Raw genomic sequence first — 20,222 nt, 5'->3', positions numbered from 1 at the left:
TTCTGCATGGGGTCCATACTCTTGCTATTGGCATGTAAGAAATCTAAAACCCTCAGAAAATCAAATCAAACAAATTTCCATTATTCATTTCGGCGACCAAATTGTAAGTTCTGCATGGGACCCATACACTTGCTATTGGCCTATAAGAAAGCTCTAAAACCGTCAGAAAATCAAATCAAACAACTCTCTCTCTCTCTCTCTCTCTCTCTCTCTCTCTCTCTCTCTCTCTCTCTCTCTCTCTCTCTCTCTCTCTCTCTCTCTCTCTCTCTCTCTCTCTCTCTCTCTCTCTCTCTCTCTCAAATGGCTTCTTATGGTGCTTTGAAGGCTGCATTTCATTCCATAGATATAACTCAAGATCTTTACAGTTCTTGTAGTTTGCTTAATCCATCATCCAACACAATCATGAGGCTGAAAAAGAGAAAGGTTCTACATTTTTTTTGTTCGTCTCTTGTTTGGAATTGTTAATACACGTACACACATACAAGTACCCGTATATGTGTCATTGTGTGTACTGTGTACGTACATATACAATATGATCATGCTGTTTCCTGTTTTACTAGTTTATGGGAATTGTAGCAGTAGCGAAGTTCAAGCCAAATGAACATGAAGAGATGAAAACCACGAATGGGAGTATGGGAACAACTCTCAAGTACTCTGGGGAGAAACCAAACACTCCGATTTTGGATACTATTAACTACCCGATCCATATGAAGAATCTTAATGTCGAGGTAAATTCGTAATGTTTTTCAGGTTGTATTTTTGTCATAATGCTGGTGCGTTAGTTTGCACATTTAAGGGAAATTATGAAACCTGTTTAACAAAAATACTAAATAGATAGACGAAGTTTTTGGCCACCCTTCCGTTTGCACACATTCATGAAATTATCAAGATATATAACTTTCATTCGCCTCATAGAAATCCAACATGCATTTTTCTACAACTTAAAAAATTGGTGTTGATTTCATAGACATGATCACTTGAACTCTGCGAAACAAAAGGCCACGAGTTTACAAATATAATTGCTTTATATTCAATGCACGGTCAATTTTTAAACCATGATATCTAATTGTTTGAATGAATAAATCACCTTAATCCAAACCTATTATTAATTTTTTTTTTTCAACAACAAATCTAATCTACTTTTAAAATTAGTTTTTAATTTCAAGTCCAGAGCCGGATTTGAACCATCAAACTTAAGAAAAAATGACAACAACTAATACCGGTGGGCTAGAAGTTATAGTTTATTTTTTTTATGACCTCACAATTTGATTATTATACCCATTTTAATTTATTGGGAAATCTTTAGTAAAATTCTTGTATTTTGACTTTAAATTTAATTATGTTTTAATATTCTTAGCAATTACCAAAAACTTGTAATTGTTTATACATTTAAGATTTATCCGGTAAGTAGCTAGGTCACCAACAAGTCAATGATAAATGGTGTGTTTGACACACCATGTTTTGAGAGCTTTTGACTTTTTAGCTTTTAAGAAAACGCTAGTAAAAAAGATAAATTCTCATTTGGCGACAGAAGTGTTTAATTTTTAACCCAAATAAAACGCTCTAAAATAAAACGCTATCTGCTACCAGCTACCCGCTAACCGATACCCGGTACATGTTAGTTTTGCGGAACACGTCCAAAATAAAAGCGTTTTTTTTTCATAAATATAATAAAAATTAAGGGTATTTTTAAAATTATTAACTCATTATTATTATTTTATTATCTTACTATATCTTAATGTAATAATTTCAGAGTATTATATTTTTATTGTCTTGATGTAACTGTAAATAATATTATTTTACAATATTTTAAAAATAATAATCTAAAAGTTATATTTGTCAAACAATCATATACTTTGTCAAAAAAAAATATAAAAACTGTTATATTTAGAAGAAGAAAAAACCTCAATAAAAAAGTTTCGAAAAACAATTATTTTTAAAATGCATATTTTCCGTCAAACAAAGTAATACCATAAGATTAAATCAAGATAATAGAATTCTTCAAACAAAAAATATATATCGAGGTAATTAGATAATATTCAAATTAAGAAATTAAAAAAAATACTTTTAATTAATTTGGATCATAAATATAAAAAGCTTTCATATTCTATCCATGACGGATTAATGACATGTTTATTAGGGCTTAATTGAATATCTGATAAAATAAAAGGATTTACTAGAGATTGTTTTTTGTCAAATATGAAAATATCTTGGAAGGAAATTCAATTATGGCTTTAAAATCAAAGTCAAACTCAATTTGATTCCCATATATACTTATCAACAACGTTTTTTTTTCTTCGACGTGAAGATTGCAATCCTACAAATGTGAAAAGGGTCCCATTTAGCATTCTGAAGGACACAAATTGTAATCAAAGTAAAAGTAATAAAAAAAATAAAAAACTATGTGATCTTTTTTGTTAATAATATGCCATTACAGGAGCTTGAAAATCTAGCTGATGAACTACGGGAAGAGATTGTATATACAGTGTCCAAAACAGGTGGTCACCTGAGTTCAAATTTGGGTGTCGTTGAATTAACTATCTCCCTCCATTATGTTTTTGACACCCCTGACGACAAGATCATTTGGGATGTTGGTCATCAGGTAATGAATCACAAGATTTACTCGCAATATTTACATTACGATATTATTTTCTTGAATAAAAAAGCAATACTCATTTTTATTATTTCCATATATAGTCGTATCCACATAAAATATTGACAGGAAGGAGATCGAAAATGGATTCTATCAGACAAACGTGTGGACTTGCAGGCTTCCCTAAGAGAGACGAGAGTTCGCATGATGCTTTTGGTGTTGGCCATAGCTCTACTAGCATTTCTGCTGGTTTAGGTAGTATTCATTTTTTTTTGAAACGAATATCTAAACTACTGTTAATTTCATATATGTCATACACTCGATGATCTTAGAAAGGAAAGGAAACAAAGAAAGGGAAACATCTAACCCTTTGTTAATTGTTATCATAAATCAGTATTTAGAAAAAAAAAAAAAACAAAAATATAAACAGTGTTTTAATCGTGGCGAAAAAAATTTGTACTTAATGCAAAATAACACGTTTAAATCAGTATTAGATTTATTTTGAGTTTTGTGGAAAAAATTAATTGGTTATTAATTTATAAGGCAACAGGGAAAGGTCTAGGCATGCCAAGTTGGCCTTTCATTATCACTCCTCTCAATCTAACATTAATTTTTTAAAAAGACATTTTGCGAAGGCTTTTTGTATTTTTTTACTGAATATTTATTATTAGTTTGAAGATTCATTTATTATATTTATTATATGAGATAATTCAAAAAAAAAGTTAAATATAAAAGTTTAAATATTTTTTATCTTTCAAATTTAATCAAATAATTTAATGAAAAAAACCCTAATGAGTTTTAGTTTGAAAATTTTAAAATTAAAAGGTAAGTTTATTAATGAAATTGATATATTTTATTAATATATTAAATGCAATTATTAATTAAAATATTATGTGGAATTTATAAAATAGGAAAATCTATAAAATTAACATATGGAAAAAAAAATTAATTCAAAGTAACCACAAAATGACATTTGGCAAAATGAATGAGAGAGTGACATTTGACAAGAAAAAAAAACTTTCATTTATTAGAATAGATAAGTTTTTGTTTTTTGAATTTTAATCATAGTTTTAGAAAACTTTTAATGTTTGTAATTGTGAGTCTAGTATTAATTAATATATACGGTAAATTTTTCATAGTTTTGAACAAAAAAGTTATTCAACTTATTTGAATTATGAGATTTGTTACGTTATAATCTTAAGAAATTAATCTCTGATTTTGAATTTTAATAGTAAAAGCTCCAATCTTGTTATCATTATATTTATTATTTTTCAAAGTTAGAAGAAAGAAATACAATGTTGAACTTGTTATAGTTCAATAAAATTTCATTATTTATAACCAAATGTTACAAAATAAAAAATAACATAATCAAGATGCAGAAAACAAATTAATGAATCTTTTTAAAATATCGTATTTACCGTAAATTAGTTGTAGGCGGATTTGAAAACGAGTCCTTCTAAAATAATTAACATGAAACTATTTACAATTTTTCAAACAAAAAGTACTAACTTTTTAACGAATCATCATCAGTTTGCAAAATAACCAAGACATCAATAACTAAATTAAATTAATTATAAAACAGGAATGGCTATTGGTAGAGATTTGCTGGGCAAAAACAACCATGTAATTGCAGTGATCGGCGATGGAGCCATGACTGCAGGACAAGCATACGAAGCAATGAACAATGCCGGCTACACGAATTCCAATCTCATTGTTGTCTTGAATGACAACCGCCAAGTCTCCCTCCCCACCGCTACTCTTAATGGTCCGGCGACGCCTGTTGGGGCTCTCAGTCGGTGCCTCACAAAGCTGCAAACTAGCCGGAAGTTTCACCAACTTCGTGAAGTTGCAAAGGTGCAACTTCTTTGTATCTTTCTTGTTTTTACATGTCAAATATCTTACGTACATGCATTCATCCAATATATGAAAACTAGACTTCGACTAGAATGTTAGAAAACTAAAACTTAAATGCATGGTATTGTCATAAACAGGGAGTAACGACAAAACTGGGGGATAGAACACATGAAATTGCCACAAAAATGGATTCTTGTATGAAAGAAATGGTGGGTGATCATGGAGCTTCCATGTTTGAAGATCTTGGGCTCAACTATGTTGGTCCAATAGATGGACACAATCTTGAAGATCTTGTCGATGTTTTCAACAAGATTAAGTCCATACAAGATCCAGGACCTGTTCTCATCCATATTGTCACCGAGAAAGGCAAAGGCTATCATCCTGCTGAAATTGCGTCTGACAAAATGCATGGTATGTACGTATTTGTGTTTTGTAACAAAACTAAAATATAAAAAGTGAACAATTGCTAATGTAGTTTTTGTTATAGGTGTTGTGAAATTTGATACTCAAACGGGTAAACAAGTGAAAAACAAGATGAAAACGCTCTCATATACCCAATATTTTGCGGATTCATTGGTGGCTGAAGCAGAAGGAGATGATAAAATAATAGCTATTCATGCGGCTATGGGAGGAGGCACAGGGCTTAACACATTCGAAAAACAGTTTCCGTTGAGATGTTTTGATGTTGGTATCGCTGAGCAGCATGCTGTTACCTTCGCTGCAGGTTTAGCAACCGAAGGCCTCAAACCATTTTGTGCCATTTATTCATCTTTCTTACAAAGAGGTTATGATCAAGTAAGATCTTTGGCATTTTCTTAATAAGGGTGGTTTATTTTTATTTTTTATTTATGAATCTTGGTTGTAACAATGTTTATATCGTTCAGGTAGTTCATGATGTGGATCTTCAGAAGCTTCCAGTGAGATTTGCTATTGATAGAGCCGGTTTGGTTGGAGCAGATGGGCCAACTCATTGTGGTTCATTCGATACAACTTTCATGGCTTGTTTACCAAACATGGTGGTGATGGCTCCTTCGTGTGAGTCTGAGCTCATGCACATGGTTGCCACAGCTGCTGCCATTGATGATGGTCCAAGTTGCTTTAGGTACCCGAGAGGCAATGGAATAGGTTCATTTCTTCCACTTAATAACAAAGGAACCCCTATTGAGGTACTTCAGTTTTGAGTAATGAGATAACCTTTTGCCTTATATATATGATCACCATAATTAGCTAATACTAATATTGACTTGTAAATTTGAGATAGGTTGGTAGGGGAAGAGTTCTTAAGGAAGGAAGTAGAGTGGCGTTATTGGGATATGGAACCATAGTACAAAGTTGTTTAGCAGCAAGAGAACTACTTCAAGAGATCGGTATCTCAGTGACTGTGGCAGATGCTCGATTTTGCAAACCACTCGATGGAAATTTGATCAAGAAATTAGCAAGAGAACATGAGGTCATAATAACTGTTGAAGAAGGATCTATAGGAGGATTCGGTTCTCATGTTTCTCATTTCTTGGCAATGAATGGATTATTCGATGGCAATCTCAAGGTAAATGTGGTTAATTCGCTAATGATGATCTCCGACTTTTTGTTATATAACAAAAAAGAGTTGTACTTATCTTGGTTTGCATTATCTTTGACTTGTTGTAGTGGAGGGCAATGATGTTACCCGATAGGTATATTGAACATGGAGCAAAAAATCACCAGCTTGAAGAGGTTGGTCTCACCCCAAGGCATATTGCAGCAACGGCTTTGTCGTTGATTGGCAAGAGCAACCAGATATCACATCTTTTGAATGTATAGTTGAAGTCCTTCCCTGATAGATATTCATTAGTCTCGAGAGAATTAAGGTTAGCATGAGGCAATAGTGTTGCCTGATTCTCTTTTGATCACATATACATTAATTGTTGCTAGCTATTGTGGATAGCAAATTATCATTTTCTCTTTATAATTGGATTAACAAATGATCAAGTGAAATCATATCTTAAATTGGTCCAACAAAATATAATTTAGTTGTATTGTTGAAATGCCCTTTCATTTTGTAGTTGATTCATGTTTATCAACCAAGTGTTACGGCTATGCATCTTATGTGAGATGTTGATAGCTTGAAGAAGTTCGCTTGCTGCCATAGGCGGATCCATGACAAAACTCAAGCCGGGGTCCTAGTATAAAACAAATAAATTAAATCATATCTAAAAATACTGATGATTCTCTTGTCTAAAACAAATAACTCTAATCCAATAATATTAAAAAAATATATTAAGTTATATGTTACTAAAAATTACTAACTACTAAAAAGAATAAATCAAATTTCAAACTAGTCTTTGAAAAACCCATAAAAAATGAAAGAACATCGACTTTCCTCATGCTTACTTTCTATCTCATAAACCACATGCCTAGTTTTACTATACACAATTCAACACCTATTACACATCTACTCAATATAAAACCTGATTATCGGTACCAGTTCACCAAGGCATGACGATAAGGATATCACAATGGACTGTTGCTGGAGGGCCATGATGTAACGACCCAAATTTCAAAAAGAAAATTTTCATTTTTAAGTAATCAATCAATTCCAATAAACCACAAAATCTCAAGAACAATTGTTTTCAAATTCATAAAATTAACATTTTATTTCAAACATCAGAGTGTCCCATCAAATCAGATGTCGGAGAGTGCATGCCGCACCATCAAGCCTTGCCCTTGCCCTTGGGCTCAGAAGTACCTGAAACAAATCAACAAACTGTAAGCTAATGCTTAGTGAGTTCCCTAGAGCATACCTCACACAATCAACATAATCATATAATCCATATTAGCTATAAAAGCTACATAAACCATATAAGCCATGCATACAACATATAGGGATGTCGTGGGCTCCCCCTGTGGTCTTACTCCAGGTTGCCATGAGCTCCCCACATGGTCTTACACCTAAGTGCCATGGGCTCTCCCATGGTCTTTGATAGGAAAGCCATGGGCTCTCCATATGGTGTTACATCCAGGTGCCATGGGCTCTCTCATGGTTTTCCATACGAGTATACCACATATACAACTAGCATACCTCCTAGCCCATAACCTGCTAATATGCCACATACCACTACATCAACTAGTGTACCACATACCATAAAATGGGTCGGTCTTGGTGCCTTCGACCCATTGGTATCGCGAGGAGACTCACCTTCTCAAAATACTGAACTGATAAGATAAGATCGGATAAGTCCCAACGCACAACTCCAAATCAACTGCCTACAATCATTACGTGACTAGTTTTGTCAAAATCCCGAAATACCAGAAATACAATTATGGTCAAACTTGGTCAACCCTGGTCAAAGTCCATGTCAATAGTTAAGGTCAATAGTCCATGTTGACCCCTAACTCGTCGAGTGCATATAGCAGCTCGTCGAGTTCCTTTAGAGTCTAGGAAATCGGGACAAACCCTAGCCAACTCGTCGATTTGTCTCATCATCTCGTCGAATTCACTCATATCTAGTAGATTGGGAAGCCCGATCTAACTCGTCGAGTTGCCAGAGCAACTTGTCGAGTTTTCCCCTTGTTTGCTTATTCGGATGATACATTGATTGCAAGGACTTTAGGGATTAGATCTGAATTCTAAAGGTGTCTAGCAGGATAAAGTTTGAAACTTTATCCCCTAGAAACACTCCGTATGCTCTAAACACTTAACAAATGTTGGAAGGCTCAAAAGCTTAGCCATATTGTTCAAGACTCTAGGGATTTGGAATCCCTTCTTTCCAGAAGAGGTTCTAGCCCTTAAAACGTTCCAAAGATGGAGACTTTATGGACATGCATGTCCAATGCATGTCTTGAATTCAAAATGACCAAAAAGGGAAAATATGCCCTAAAATCCATGCATGACCTCCATGCTTGACCAAAAGCTAGATCTAGCCCATTATATGACCATTTTGCCTTGGAGATTCATAAAGTTGCAAACTTTATGAACCCCATGCATGCAATCAACAAGAATGATAGGAAATGAAGAGTAAACTTAAGATCTATCCGTACTCTAAGATAATAATCAAATTTTGAATGCTTACAATAGTCCACAAGATGGTCAAGATCAAGAGTGAGGGCTTTGTTTGTTGGATCTTCTCATTCTTCTCACTATCTTCTTCTTCTTCTTAAGCTCCACAAGTCACTCTAGCTCACACAATGAGAGAAAATGGAGATTAGGGTTTAACACTGGTGTTCTTAGGGTTTGGAGGTTGATAGAAGGTCAGCCTCAAGGTTTTAAGGAGATTATATAGGGTGGAAACCCTAAAATTTAGGGTTTTCCTTTACAGTGCCTACTCGTCGAGTTGGGCCTTCCAACTCGTCGAGTAGGTCCTAAATCCCGCGTCCCACAAGTGATCACTACTCGACGAGTTGGAGCTCCCCAACTCGTTGAGTTCCAGTCTAAAACCCTAAAATTTTGAAAAGTAATTGATACCTGAAACGAGTGTTACACACGATGTGGCCATAGGTGGCCATGACGTAGCAGTTGACTAATGTCAACGTTGGCCATTGACTTTTGGCATGGGTTGGCTTTTTGGTTAATATCTATTTTAAGAAGGTAGACTTAGATTCTGTCTTGTGTGGATTGTTACGAGGTTCTTTGCACTCATCTTTGGGCGGAGAGAGAGAAGGAGAAATGTTGGTTGTTATCAATGCGGCGTTGCACGATGTTTTAGTCAGCATCGTGATTCAGGTGAGACTCTTCCCGATGTTTGGCGGGTCGAAGGCACCAATGCTGGCCCATGGATTATTGGTATATGTATGCTAGCTGTCCGTGTGATTCTCCTATGTGTTGTATGTGTTCTATGCCTGTTTTCAATATATATGTGGGGTGAAATAGAAACGGTATAGCCTTGTGCTAACATATGAGTTGAAATACACTCGGAGGTGAATTAGAACCGGGGATGAAATATACCCGGTACAACCTTGTGCTGACATATGAGTTGAAATAAACTTGGGGATGAAAAAGACCCGGTATAGCCTTGAGCTGACATATATGTATTGCATGTGGTATTTTGGGGAACTCACTAAGCTTTGTGCTTACGGTTTCATAATTATGGTTTCGGGTACTTCCATTTCAAAAGGGAAGGGCCCGACGTGACTGCACAGCATCCCCCAAAGTTTTCTGCATTTGCAATTAAGAATATTACCTTGATGTTTAAATATTATATTCACTTTGATCATTTTAGAACAACTTGTTTGTATGATTTATTGTTTTAAAAATGAAAATTTTACTATGAATTTTTGGGAAGTTACAGATGAAGGAAGAATTAAAACCTTTATCAATAGTTTTAGTGGCTTCAAAATGTTTGATAGCATAATAGAAGTTAAAAGCAAATTTTTACCAGTGTTGTTTTAAAAAGGAGAATGATAACCCGTTTGGATCAGGGGCACGATCTGAACCACAACTCCATATAGTAGCTTTAATTTCAGGCATAGTGAATGGTTTTTCGAGATATGCAATGAATGGGAAGGCATTTTTTTTTTATAAATTTTAAACTAAGGAACCGTGACCTGGATCGAATGGGATCAACAAATCTATCAGTGAAACATTTAACAGAAGCTTGTTTGAAGGATTTAGGATCTGAGACCCAAAAACCATTAATTTTGAGCTCATTTAGTTTTTTTGAGACCTGAGATTTTTATATATTAATATTGTCATATTTATACATATTTTTAGGCAATATTTGAATAATTTTTTTTTTTTACATATTTTGGTTATTTGCAAAGATAAATGGTACTTATGAGATTGAATTGTATCTTACAGCCAAAAGGAGCATTTTTGAGAAAAAGGACCAAAAGCAACAAGTAACGGAACTTTGGAGTATTGGAGCTTAAAAGATGAATTTTTCATCTACAAGACGACCTCACGATGTGAGGAATTATCTCTCACGACATGAGTTCCAACATTCTAGAAGATAAATATTCGGAGGATAGAATATGTGTTCGATATGGATTATGATCGAGCTCACGACGTGAGAAGCCTTCTCTCACGACCTGAGCAGGGTAAATTACGATATATATATATATATATATATATATATATATATATATATATATATATATATATATATATATATATATCCTTGGTGCTTATGAATTTAGGAGTTCTTTTGGAGATTGAAGGGTTTAGAAGATGATTTCCGAAGGGAAATAAAGCGGAGAATTCAAGTTTTAACAACCAAGGAAGAAGAAGTGATTGAAGATCATAACTTTTACTTTACGTTGGTACATTTAACTATGTTTTTAAATATTAAATCTGTGTGTATGAATTTAGCCACGAGTAGCTAAATCTGGCTACTTCTGTTTAGCTAGATGAAACTTCAACTCATGGATTAGCATATTAATTATGGATTATACTAGTTGGTTATATGCTTGTGCTTCATTGTTAATACCTAAAATGCTAATATTTGATACTTAAATTGATTGAAGTCATGTTCTGTGTAGCTTAGTGATTATTAAATCACACAAACTTGACACCTAGTAATTTTGTGACCATTAGATTACTAGTTATCCGATAAAGCAAGGAAAACATGATATCCGTTACCACCCCCAGACTAGCATCAAGGCCTAGGCCTTCACAAATTTCCTGGTTGAAATTCCAGATACCATTAAGGGAGTGCCGACGACAATCTCCGTCGACCCACTCGAGCCTGAAGCCGACAAAGAACTCTGGAAGCTATACACCAATGGCGCAACAAGTAAGAAAGGTCCAGGTGCATGCCTGATCCTACAAAGCCCCAAGGGTGAAGAGATCAGTTACGTGTTGCGGTTCGACTTCCAAGTATCAAACAACGAGGCAGAGTATGAAGCACTCTTAGCAGGTCTGAGGCTAGCCAAGGAGGTTGGCGCATAACAACTAGCGGCCCTCAGTGATTCGTTACTTGTCAAAAACCAAATAAACGGAACATATGAGGCAAAAGGCCCTAGGATGCATAAATACCTAGATGCAGTCTGTAACTTAACCAACACATTCAAAAGTTTTTCAATAAAACAAATCTCCCAGGGAAAAAAGCGCAAGGGTGTACGCTCTCAGCAAACTGACCTCTACTTCATATGATCACCTAACATAGAAAGTGTTAGTTGAAGTACCCCCGGAGAGAAGTATCGATAACCAAAAGGTTAATACAATATCAGCTCCTCCAGAATGGACCAAACCCTATGTCGATTACTTGTGCCATGGCGTACTCCCAGACGACCCAGAGGAGGCGAGAAAAGTCAAAATCAGAGCACCAAAAATTGCAATCAGGGACAACCAACTGTACTGAAGAGGGTATTTAAGCACATGGATCAAGTGCATATCTGAAACAGATGGACATGCATTCCTCGAAGAAAGCCATTCCAGGGACGCAGCAACACACGAAGGTGCTCGTGCACTCACAAGCAAAATACTCCTCCTAGGGGTATATTGGCCAGATGTGTACAACGATGACGTAACCCTAACCAAGAGATGCAAAGAGTGCCAAGCATTTACTCCTTTCCAAAATCAACCTGCCATTCCTATAACTAACATCACCAGCCCCTGGCCCTTCCATCAATGCGGGATCGACATAGTAGGACCATTGCTACCAGCGCCGGGGGGCGTGAAGTTTTAGTTGGTAGCCGTGGATTATTTTAACCAATGGATAGAGACGGAACCACTGGCCACCGTCACTGGCAAGCAAATGATAAAGTTTATGACCAAGAACATATTGGCCTCTTTTGGCACTACTAGGATCCTCATAAGTGACAACAATACGCAATTTGAAGGAAGTCCCTTCAAGGAGTGGTGCGAAGACAAGAAAATCCATCGCCGGTTCACACCAGTGGCGCACCCTCAGGCCAACGGACAGACTGAGATATCAAACAAAACCATAGTCAATGGTTTGAAGAAAAGGTTACTCAGATCAAAGTCTGCATGGGTGGATGAGCTCCCGACCGTGCTGTGGTCATATCGTACCACAACAAGGTCAAGTATAGGAGAAACCTCATTTAGTGTAACTTATGGAACATAAGCAGTCCTCCCCTGGAAATAGTGGCAGGCTCCTTGCGAACATAAAGTTTCGAGGAAGCAGCGAACAAAGAGGGACGACGCCAAGACCTCTACATGCTCGGAGAAAAACGCGAGGCCGCACAGATGTGCCAAGATCTGTATAAATTGCGTACCGAGAACTATTACAACCGACAAGTCCAGGTCAAGAATTTCAAAGTTGGAGAATGGGTACTACGGAAAATCGAGTCCAATCATTCCGAGCTATTGGGGAAACTCAATTTTACTTGGGAAGGGCCATACAAAATTGTGGAAGCCCATAAGAATGGTGCTTATGTCCTAGAAGCCCAGGACAAGCGTGCCATTCCAAGAACTTGGAATCCATAGAGCCTGCGTCAATTTTATTCTTAAACGAGTGTTAAAGATAGATTCAATGCTAGCAAAGGCATTGTATATTAGTATTGACATGTAAATTACTTTACTACTTACCGTCTTATAACTCTCTAAACAAAACTAGAGTAAACAGATCGGGAAATTCAGATGCTCCTTATTTTCAAGCTTGAAAATTAAAACAAACAGGCTATGTACATTACCGTGTGAGAAAAGGAATGATCATCCAACATCACACGAGCGAAATCGTTACAAGGAGGCAGCTAGAGAGTTTTTTTTATAAAAAAGGCTCATAACCTTTCTCCCAAAACATGTTCACCAATTACATTATAGCAAACATACGAAAGAACATGTGACATTAAGTATAGAAGGGTCATAACCTTCCACTAATGAGAAATACAAAACCGGGTGAGCCTCAAGATGACGATCTTGGCTAAACCTAGGGTCTTTAAGAAGCAAATTAGAACAAATTTCTCAAAGACTAGCATTAGTAAAACATAAAGAGTTCACAAATAACAGAAATCAAACCAGGGGTACAAGCGAACCTTGCGTAAGTACTATGTGATGGCCCACATAAACCATACACAAAGCAACCAAACAACAAGAATATATGTGGTAGTGAAAAACATTTTTTCTGTTAAGACCTTAGTTGTAGCAGGAGGAAAAGTGTGTCGACACCACTCAAGAGCGGTGTCGTGATCAGAGACAAGGTCTTGGGAAGTTAGCCTCCAAGCTGGCTTGTAGGCATCCGGATGAGAACCCACAAGAAGGGGGATGGTTGCGGTTTTACCAGAAGAGGTTGATGCGAGACCTTGGGAAGGAAAAGATCCAGTCTTCGCCTCGGCTCCTCCAGTCGTGGGAACAGGACTGGTTTCGTCGGTGTTTTCTTCTTCTGTATGACAAGGCGGTTCAGTCTCCCTGATTTGTGCCCCCTTCCAGCAGTTTCAGAGGACTTTCATTGGGGACACGGTTGGAATCCTTAGTACCTCCTAGTAAGAAACTCATATTACGTTTCTTACGAAGAGGGGGCACGGTGCTGGCCGCCTCAGTTCGACCACCAAAAGAGGCTTCCAAGAAAGCAGAACGCCTCTTGACATTGCAAAGAATCCTTGGGGACCCAGGAGGTGTAGGATCCTTATGAGAAACGCTAATGACAACAATGTCCTGCAGATCTGGATCCTCGTCGGTGCCGGCAGCACTGTTAGAACCGACGGTAGCCTCGATTCCTCGACCATACACAAGGGGTGGAAGAGCCTCTACAAGATCGACATCACGACACTAAAGCTCACCTTCGAATAGACACTGAAGAGTTTTCTCTAAAGAAATAACCTCCTCCACACCTGGCAACAAAACAAAATACAATGACGGTTAACCAAAATACCGATTTAAACGTGCGTTGCCGATTTATCTCGACGAAAAACTCAGGCATTTTCCCGCGAGTAGTCTGAGAAGCACAATACCATCTATCTCGACGAAAAACTCAGGCATTTTCCCACGAGCCCTCCAAGCGGCGCTCATTCCACCGGCAGCCAAGAAGCAGTCAAGCCAATCTTCACCGTTGATGTTGATCTTCTCTAGGACATCAACAAGTTCCTTGTCAGCACTAAAAAGTGTTGGAGCATGGTCGACGTACACCTTAGCCCTTGGGTAACTAAACACCACGAGATCGATGTTCACCCATAAGAACTTCTCATGCCAGTTCTTCTTGGACTTTTTATCGTGGATAAGAGCAGGGACTCCCCACCGACGAGAAAGGGTTCGAGTCCCCGACTAAGTAGAGGTATTGGAGAAGTGCTTGAATGCCTGAACAGTTGGCAGGCGGCCTAGGGCATGACAGAGGAATTCAAAACCCACTATCTTGTTTACAGCGATAGGGGTGAGCTCTCTCACAGAATACCCGTATTCCCAGATAATCAGGTTGAAGAAATCTGTGGTAGGCAAGCGCATACCCGCCTCGAACAAGGCGATTAGGATGCCGAATTTGCCCTTAGGAGGATTGTAAAGTGATGCACCGGGTAGGGGGATTGGCACTCCATGTTTAGGAATGAAACCGAATTGGAACTCAAAAGATTCCCATTCTTCGATGGTAAGATCCCTCCCCACAGAACTAGCAGTGGCCATGGAAAAACATGAAGAAAGGGTCGAAAGGGGTTCTTTGAAACAAGTATTCGAAGAGAGAAAAGTAGAAAGTAAGGAGGAAACACCAAGAGGAACAGAGGTTTAAATGCCACAAAAGGGGCAGCGAACCGTTTTCATGATGAAATCGCCGAAGAATGGCGATTTCGCCCTACCATGCATAGGCTATCAGTACCAGCCTACCAAATTTCTGTGAGTAGGCCAGAACAAATCTACTACGTGATGAACGTAGAAGCCTACTGGTCTAAGGGACTTGTTAACATTACCATAAACGAACACGTTAAATGTTACAGAAAGCATAACAGAGACGTTATCGTGCCAGAACCTTGGCTAAGACCCGATCTTGGCCTGAGTGAGCCAGCATCGGGGTGACAGTTCACTTTCCTTCACGAGGAAATAATATTCCCCGTGATCTTATCATTCACTTACAAGCAATCAGGACCTAACAAGAATCTTAGATGACACCCATAATTGAAGTCTCCAAGCAGTTAGCTAACGTGGGTGTGATTCTCCCAGTTAGAGGAGGCCACGTCTCACACTCATTGGACGAGGTCCCCATGATCTGTTAGAAACAGGTATAAAAGATCTCTTCCACCTCAATGAAGAGATCCATTTTCTCTCTCACTAATATTACCCTAAAGTTCTCCCTCTCAGAAAACTAACTTCATCGTCGGAGTGACGTACCGGGAAAATACCCAGACGTCCTTTAACGATTTTTTTGTGTTGTGTTCTCTGGAAAGCTTCCAAGACAGATCCATCATCTGGCATCCAAACCCCTGTAGAGCATGTCACGGTAGGATTGAACCAATCTTAGATAAGTAATTAAAATTATTGAATTTGGTGGTGTGGAAGAACATATATTGTGACTATAATTATGTTTTCAATCTTGCATAGCTCTATTCATAATTCATAATTAATTATGTGTGAAGATGCATAGTTCTACATGAATTAGTTAAACATTAGTATATTTGGACTTAAATTACTAATAATATAATAATTGGTAACCAACCTGAATTATCCATAATTAGTAACTAACCAATGAGGAGAAGTTGATTCAAACTAAGCATAAGTGTTTTAGTCATTGATTGAATTTGGTAATTAAGTGAATAAGTTTTTCTGAATTTGAAAAATCGGATAAAAATCCATTCAAACTTTTGCTTGGATTATTAGGTTAAGTTAGCAGTAATTAGATTAAATAAAATAAACCGTTCCCTGCGATCGACACCCAACTTACCCAAAGCTATACTATAATCTGACTAGGTACACTGCATATATGTGCATAGTTAGCATAGTTTGTTAGGATAAAAATTTAAAAGTTGATAAGTATAATTTGTTTACATCAAGTTTTTGGTGCCGTTGCAGCGGAACGACTATTGAGTTTAACATTTATTTGCTTTAGTTTAACACATCATTTTTGTGGGGTAAAAACCCAAAAAAAGTTAATTTTGCGCATTAGGTTTGTTTAGAACTGAACTGACGACGTGAGCCTTAAGCCCACGACGTGAATTCCGTTATTTCACGATTGTTTTTGTTTTTATTTTTATTTTTTGTTTCTGTTTAGGATTTTTGCTACATCATGACATGGTATAATTAGGCACGATGTGGTGAACATTCAGTAGGACTTTTTAAGTAGTTTTAGTTCAATTTTATGTTTTTATTTTTGTTTTTATTGTAGTTGTTCATGACCCATGGATCCAACACACCTTTGATATCACCACTTGAAGATATAGAGTCAACCCTTCATAAAAAGACGGATAAAATGTAGGAGAAACCAACCCACCTAAAAAGTCACCTTTCAAGGATCTTAAATTAGTTTTTGGAAAAAAGAAAGGAAAGAATGTGGGTGACTCAAGTAATTCCTCGAAGGACAAAAGCAAGATTGAAAGCTTTGAGTAGAATCCAAGTCCTACCCGTTCGGCTAACGACCTTCCATCAGTCAAGGAAGCGGTGGGTGAGAGTAGACACCCATTAAACCACCATTTTATAGGTAGTAACCTTATACCCCCCTTATAGACCGGCTTCGTGAATGAGGCCTACTAACGGTAAGACTGACTTGTCTTATACACACACATACACACACACACACACACACACACACATATATATATATATATATATATATATATATATTATTTAACTTATAATATTATAAAGTATAAGAGGAATTTTAAGTTTTAAAACTCTAGGATTTGGAATTAAAGTTTCATTAGTGAGACATTACAAATTCCAAAACTTGAGGGCAAGTTTTGAAACTTGTCAAAACTCTTTATTTCTATAACTTATGAGTTTAATTGCATTTTAATGTATGAGACCTTTCATTTTCCATAACTTGAGGACAAGTTATGGAGGTCATTAAAATTCATTTAGATCAATTTTTTCAACAACTAAAACTATCATAAAATTTAAGATTGATCTAGCTAAACTTATAAACAAGATAATATCAAGTCAACAATTTTCAAGAAACTTTGTTTATCATATAAATCAACAATTATCTTAAAACTTTGAAAATTATCTTGTAATTGGATGAGGATGATCACTACCTTATCCAAAAAAAAAAGATTTTATGATTCAAAACAGTTTGTGGTAATGATCCTAATCCAGTTTTAGCAAAAAAAAACCTCAAGTTTCTGCAACCAGAGCTTGCAACTCGTCGAGTGCATGAGCTGACTCGTCGATTTGCTCTGTTATTGAGTGGACTCGTCGAGTCGGCTAATGGACTCGGCGAGTTCATCAGTCAGAGGCCAGAAAATCGATTTTTCAACTTTGAAAAAAACAACAAGCATCAAGTATAAAAGAATATAATCCTAGCCTCTGATACCACTATTGGGTTTTGAGCACTATAACACTTCTATGGTGCACATGCAACCCTAAATGCTTTGTATCTATGTTTTCTCTAATTATATATGCATATTTTCAATTTTCCAAAGCATTGTCCTAACTAGCATACAAATCGTCAAATGAACAATATACGTAGTTAGATTACTTATCTCTTAGAAAGGCTTGTAGTTCTTGACCTTTGAAAGCTTGAGCACCTCAAGTGTGATGCCTCTAATGGTTCACAAAGACCAATATGCAAGAGGAGGCTTGAGAGAATAAGTTACTTAGCAAAAAATCAATATCAAACTTCTTAGAATGATGTATGTGTGTAACCGATTTTGATCATGAGGTTGTGCTTTTATAGTGTTGAAAAGGCTAGGGTTACACCTTGTAAAACCTAATGACCTTTCATACTATTTAGGCTCCATGGGTTAACCTCCATGGACTATCCATGGATTGTGTCATTGGTTTAGCCCATCCTAAATAACCATGGATCATTAACCCACACTATAAGAATCATTGATTTACAAAATCAATCCCCATATATTTGATTAGTCTCTTTTGATCAGAAAATTAATTACAAATTAATTCTTGATCAATACTAATTAAATAATATGATTTTATATATTTATATATTATACTTATTATATTAATAAATCATAAATAACCTTATTCTCAAAAGTCCATCCTATTAAATTGCACTGGTGAAGGAAACCGAAAAGGACCATGCTACAATCGGGTCAAGTACATCCCAGTTATAGTTATGAGCTTAGACACCAAATCCAATATATACACTCCAAGAGTCAGGGATGGTGTACCTGTTTGAGCCGGCTTGAGATATGGTTTTCTTGCAATGCAAGTTGTTGGTAGTTCGAATCCTAAGTATGGGAGAACTAGGTATTCTACTTGGAGGATCATCGATCCGTTCGAGTCTATGGTTTCGAAAGAATGTTTCATAGAGATATGTGGTTCGGGTATGCGAGACTTTGGATCGATATTTGGTCAAGTCAGGGTGATCGAGCAGGTTGCTATCAAGTGTATGTACTTAGGAAGTGCATAAGTCATCTCGTGGTAGGAAGTTGTTGGTCAAGGAGGTCGTTGTAGCCAGTGGTTCCTTTCAGGATGCTAACAAATAAATCAAAAGGCGCTAGGATCACTCAAGTTGAGTATGGGTTGTTAAGGGATTGTCAAGTCATTTTATAGATTGATATCTATAGTATAGGCTGTGTAGTTGTGGACTCGTAAATAAGCTTCAAAGCTGGGTATGTTTAGCTCCACATGGGTTTTGGTTAAGCAGTGTATTGGGTCATTGGATTAGTTGTCAATTCATCCTCACTCGTTGGTCATTTCAGTCATCATCAATAGAGGAAATTCTTCTAAAGTTTCGAGTTGTATCAGTTGAAGTTCAATGGATGTGTCAACCTATCCTCACGTTCGACTCGAGTTCAGAAGATATCCTTGGTTGTTGGGGAGTTTCGAAGTTGGGGTACTGTGTAGTTGTGGACTCGTAAATAAGCTTCAAAGCTGGGTATGTTTAGCTCCACATGGGTTTTGGTTAAGCAGTGTATTGGGTCATTAGATTAGTTGTTCATTCATCCTCACTCGTTGGTCATTTCAGTCATCATCAATAGAGGAAATTCTTCTAAAGTTTCGAGTTGTATCAGTTGAAGTTCAATGGATATATCCTCACGTTTGACTCGAGTTCAGAAGATATCCTTGGTTGTTGGGGAGTTTCGAAGTTGGGGTACTGTTGCTCAGTTTTCTAGAAGTGACTTTAGATCTGCCTAGAATCCAATTTTGGCATGTTGTGCCGATAGGGTTAGTTCTTGGATGGATCCGACGAGGGTTTTAGCAGCATTTCTTGATAACTTTAGAACTTTTATCAAGCTAGGTATGTTTTTATGTGATTGGTTTAGTCCCTGTCAAGGTATGAGATCTTGTTTCGGTCGTTCGTGAGGATGTTTTTGTTAATGATTGAGGTTCATCATTTCGCTAGATCTATCGGTACTTCACCCTTTAGGGAAGGTTATGAAACAATGGGAATGCAGTAGATCCAAGGTTAGTTTTAGGATATCTTAGGGGTATGTATTGTGGTAAATTCATTTGATATTGTCGTGAGGGGTGTATATGGATTGGACAAGATAGCAATAGAGCACTTGGTTCGAATTATTTGCATGGTCCTTATTTGGGTTATAGCCTTTGAACTAGAATAAGAGTACGACCAGCTATCTCATTCTCTGGTTGTGTGTGACCATGTTTTTGTTTGATTTTGCATTGGTAGCAGCCTGTATGGAGAAAGGAACTATGTGTGATAAACATATATGGTCCGTGTTGTGTTCGGTTAGTGTGGAGAGGGATGTTGATTGGGTTCTTGTAAGATGGTGGATTGATGGTTGAGCATCTTTAGGCCCATGTTGTGTTGGTCATGAGTTTTCAGGCTAATGATGGAATGACGGC

The 20,222-nt window shown here is 36.9% G+C and overlaps 1 protein-coding gene across 1 annotated transcript; it reads left to right on the top strand.

The window, feature by feature from the left end:
- The first annotated feature begins 272 nt into the window (after nucleotides 1-272).
- On the top strand, nucleotides 273-6,433 carry LOC111879586 (probable 1-deoxy-D-xylulose-5-phosphate synthase 2, chloroplastic). The gene is made up of 10 exons (XM_023876052.3): nucleotides 273-423; nucleotides 561-728; nucleotides 2,438-2,602; nucleotides 2,698-2,848; nucleotides 4,176-4,447; nucleotides 4,585-4,858; nucleotides 4,935-5,242; nucleotides 5,332-5,613; nucleotides 5,709-5,993; nucleotides 6,095-6,433. The coding sequence occupies exons 1-10, from the start codon at nucleotides 301-303 to the stop codon at nucleotides 6,245-6,247; spliced, it is 2,181 nt and encodes a 726-aa protein (XP_023731820.1). The 5' UTR covers nucleotides 273-300; the 3' UTR covers nucleotides 6,248-6,433.
- Nucleotides 6,434-20,222: the final 13,789 nt, after the last annotated feature.

Source organism: Lactuca sativa, chromosome 7 (assembly GCF_002870075.4).
Source record: "Lactuca sativa cultivar Salinas chromosome 7, Lsat_Salinas_v11, whole genome shotgun sequence".
In the NCBI taxonomy this organism is placed as follows: Eukaryota; Viridiplantae; Streptophyta; class Magnoliopsida; order Asterales; family Asteraceae; genus Lactuca; species Lactuca sativa.
This window is presented reverse-complemented; position numbering and strand designations above follow the sequence as displayed.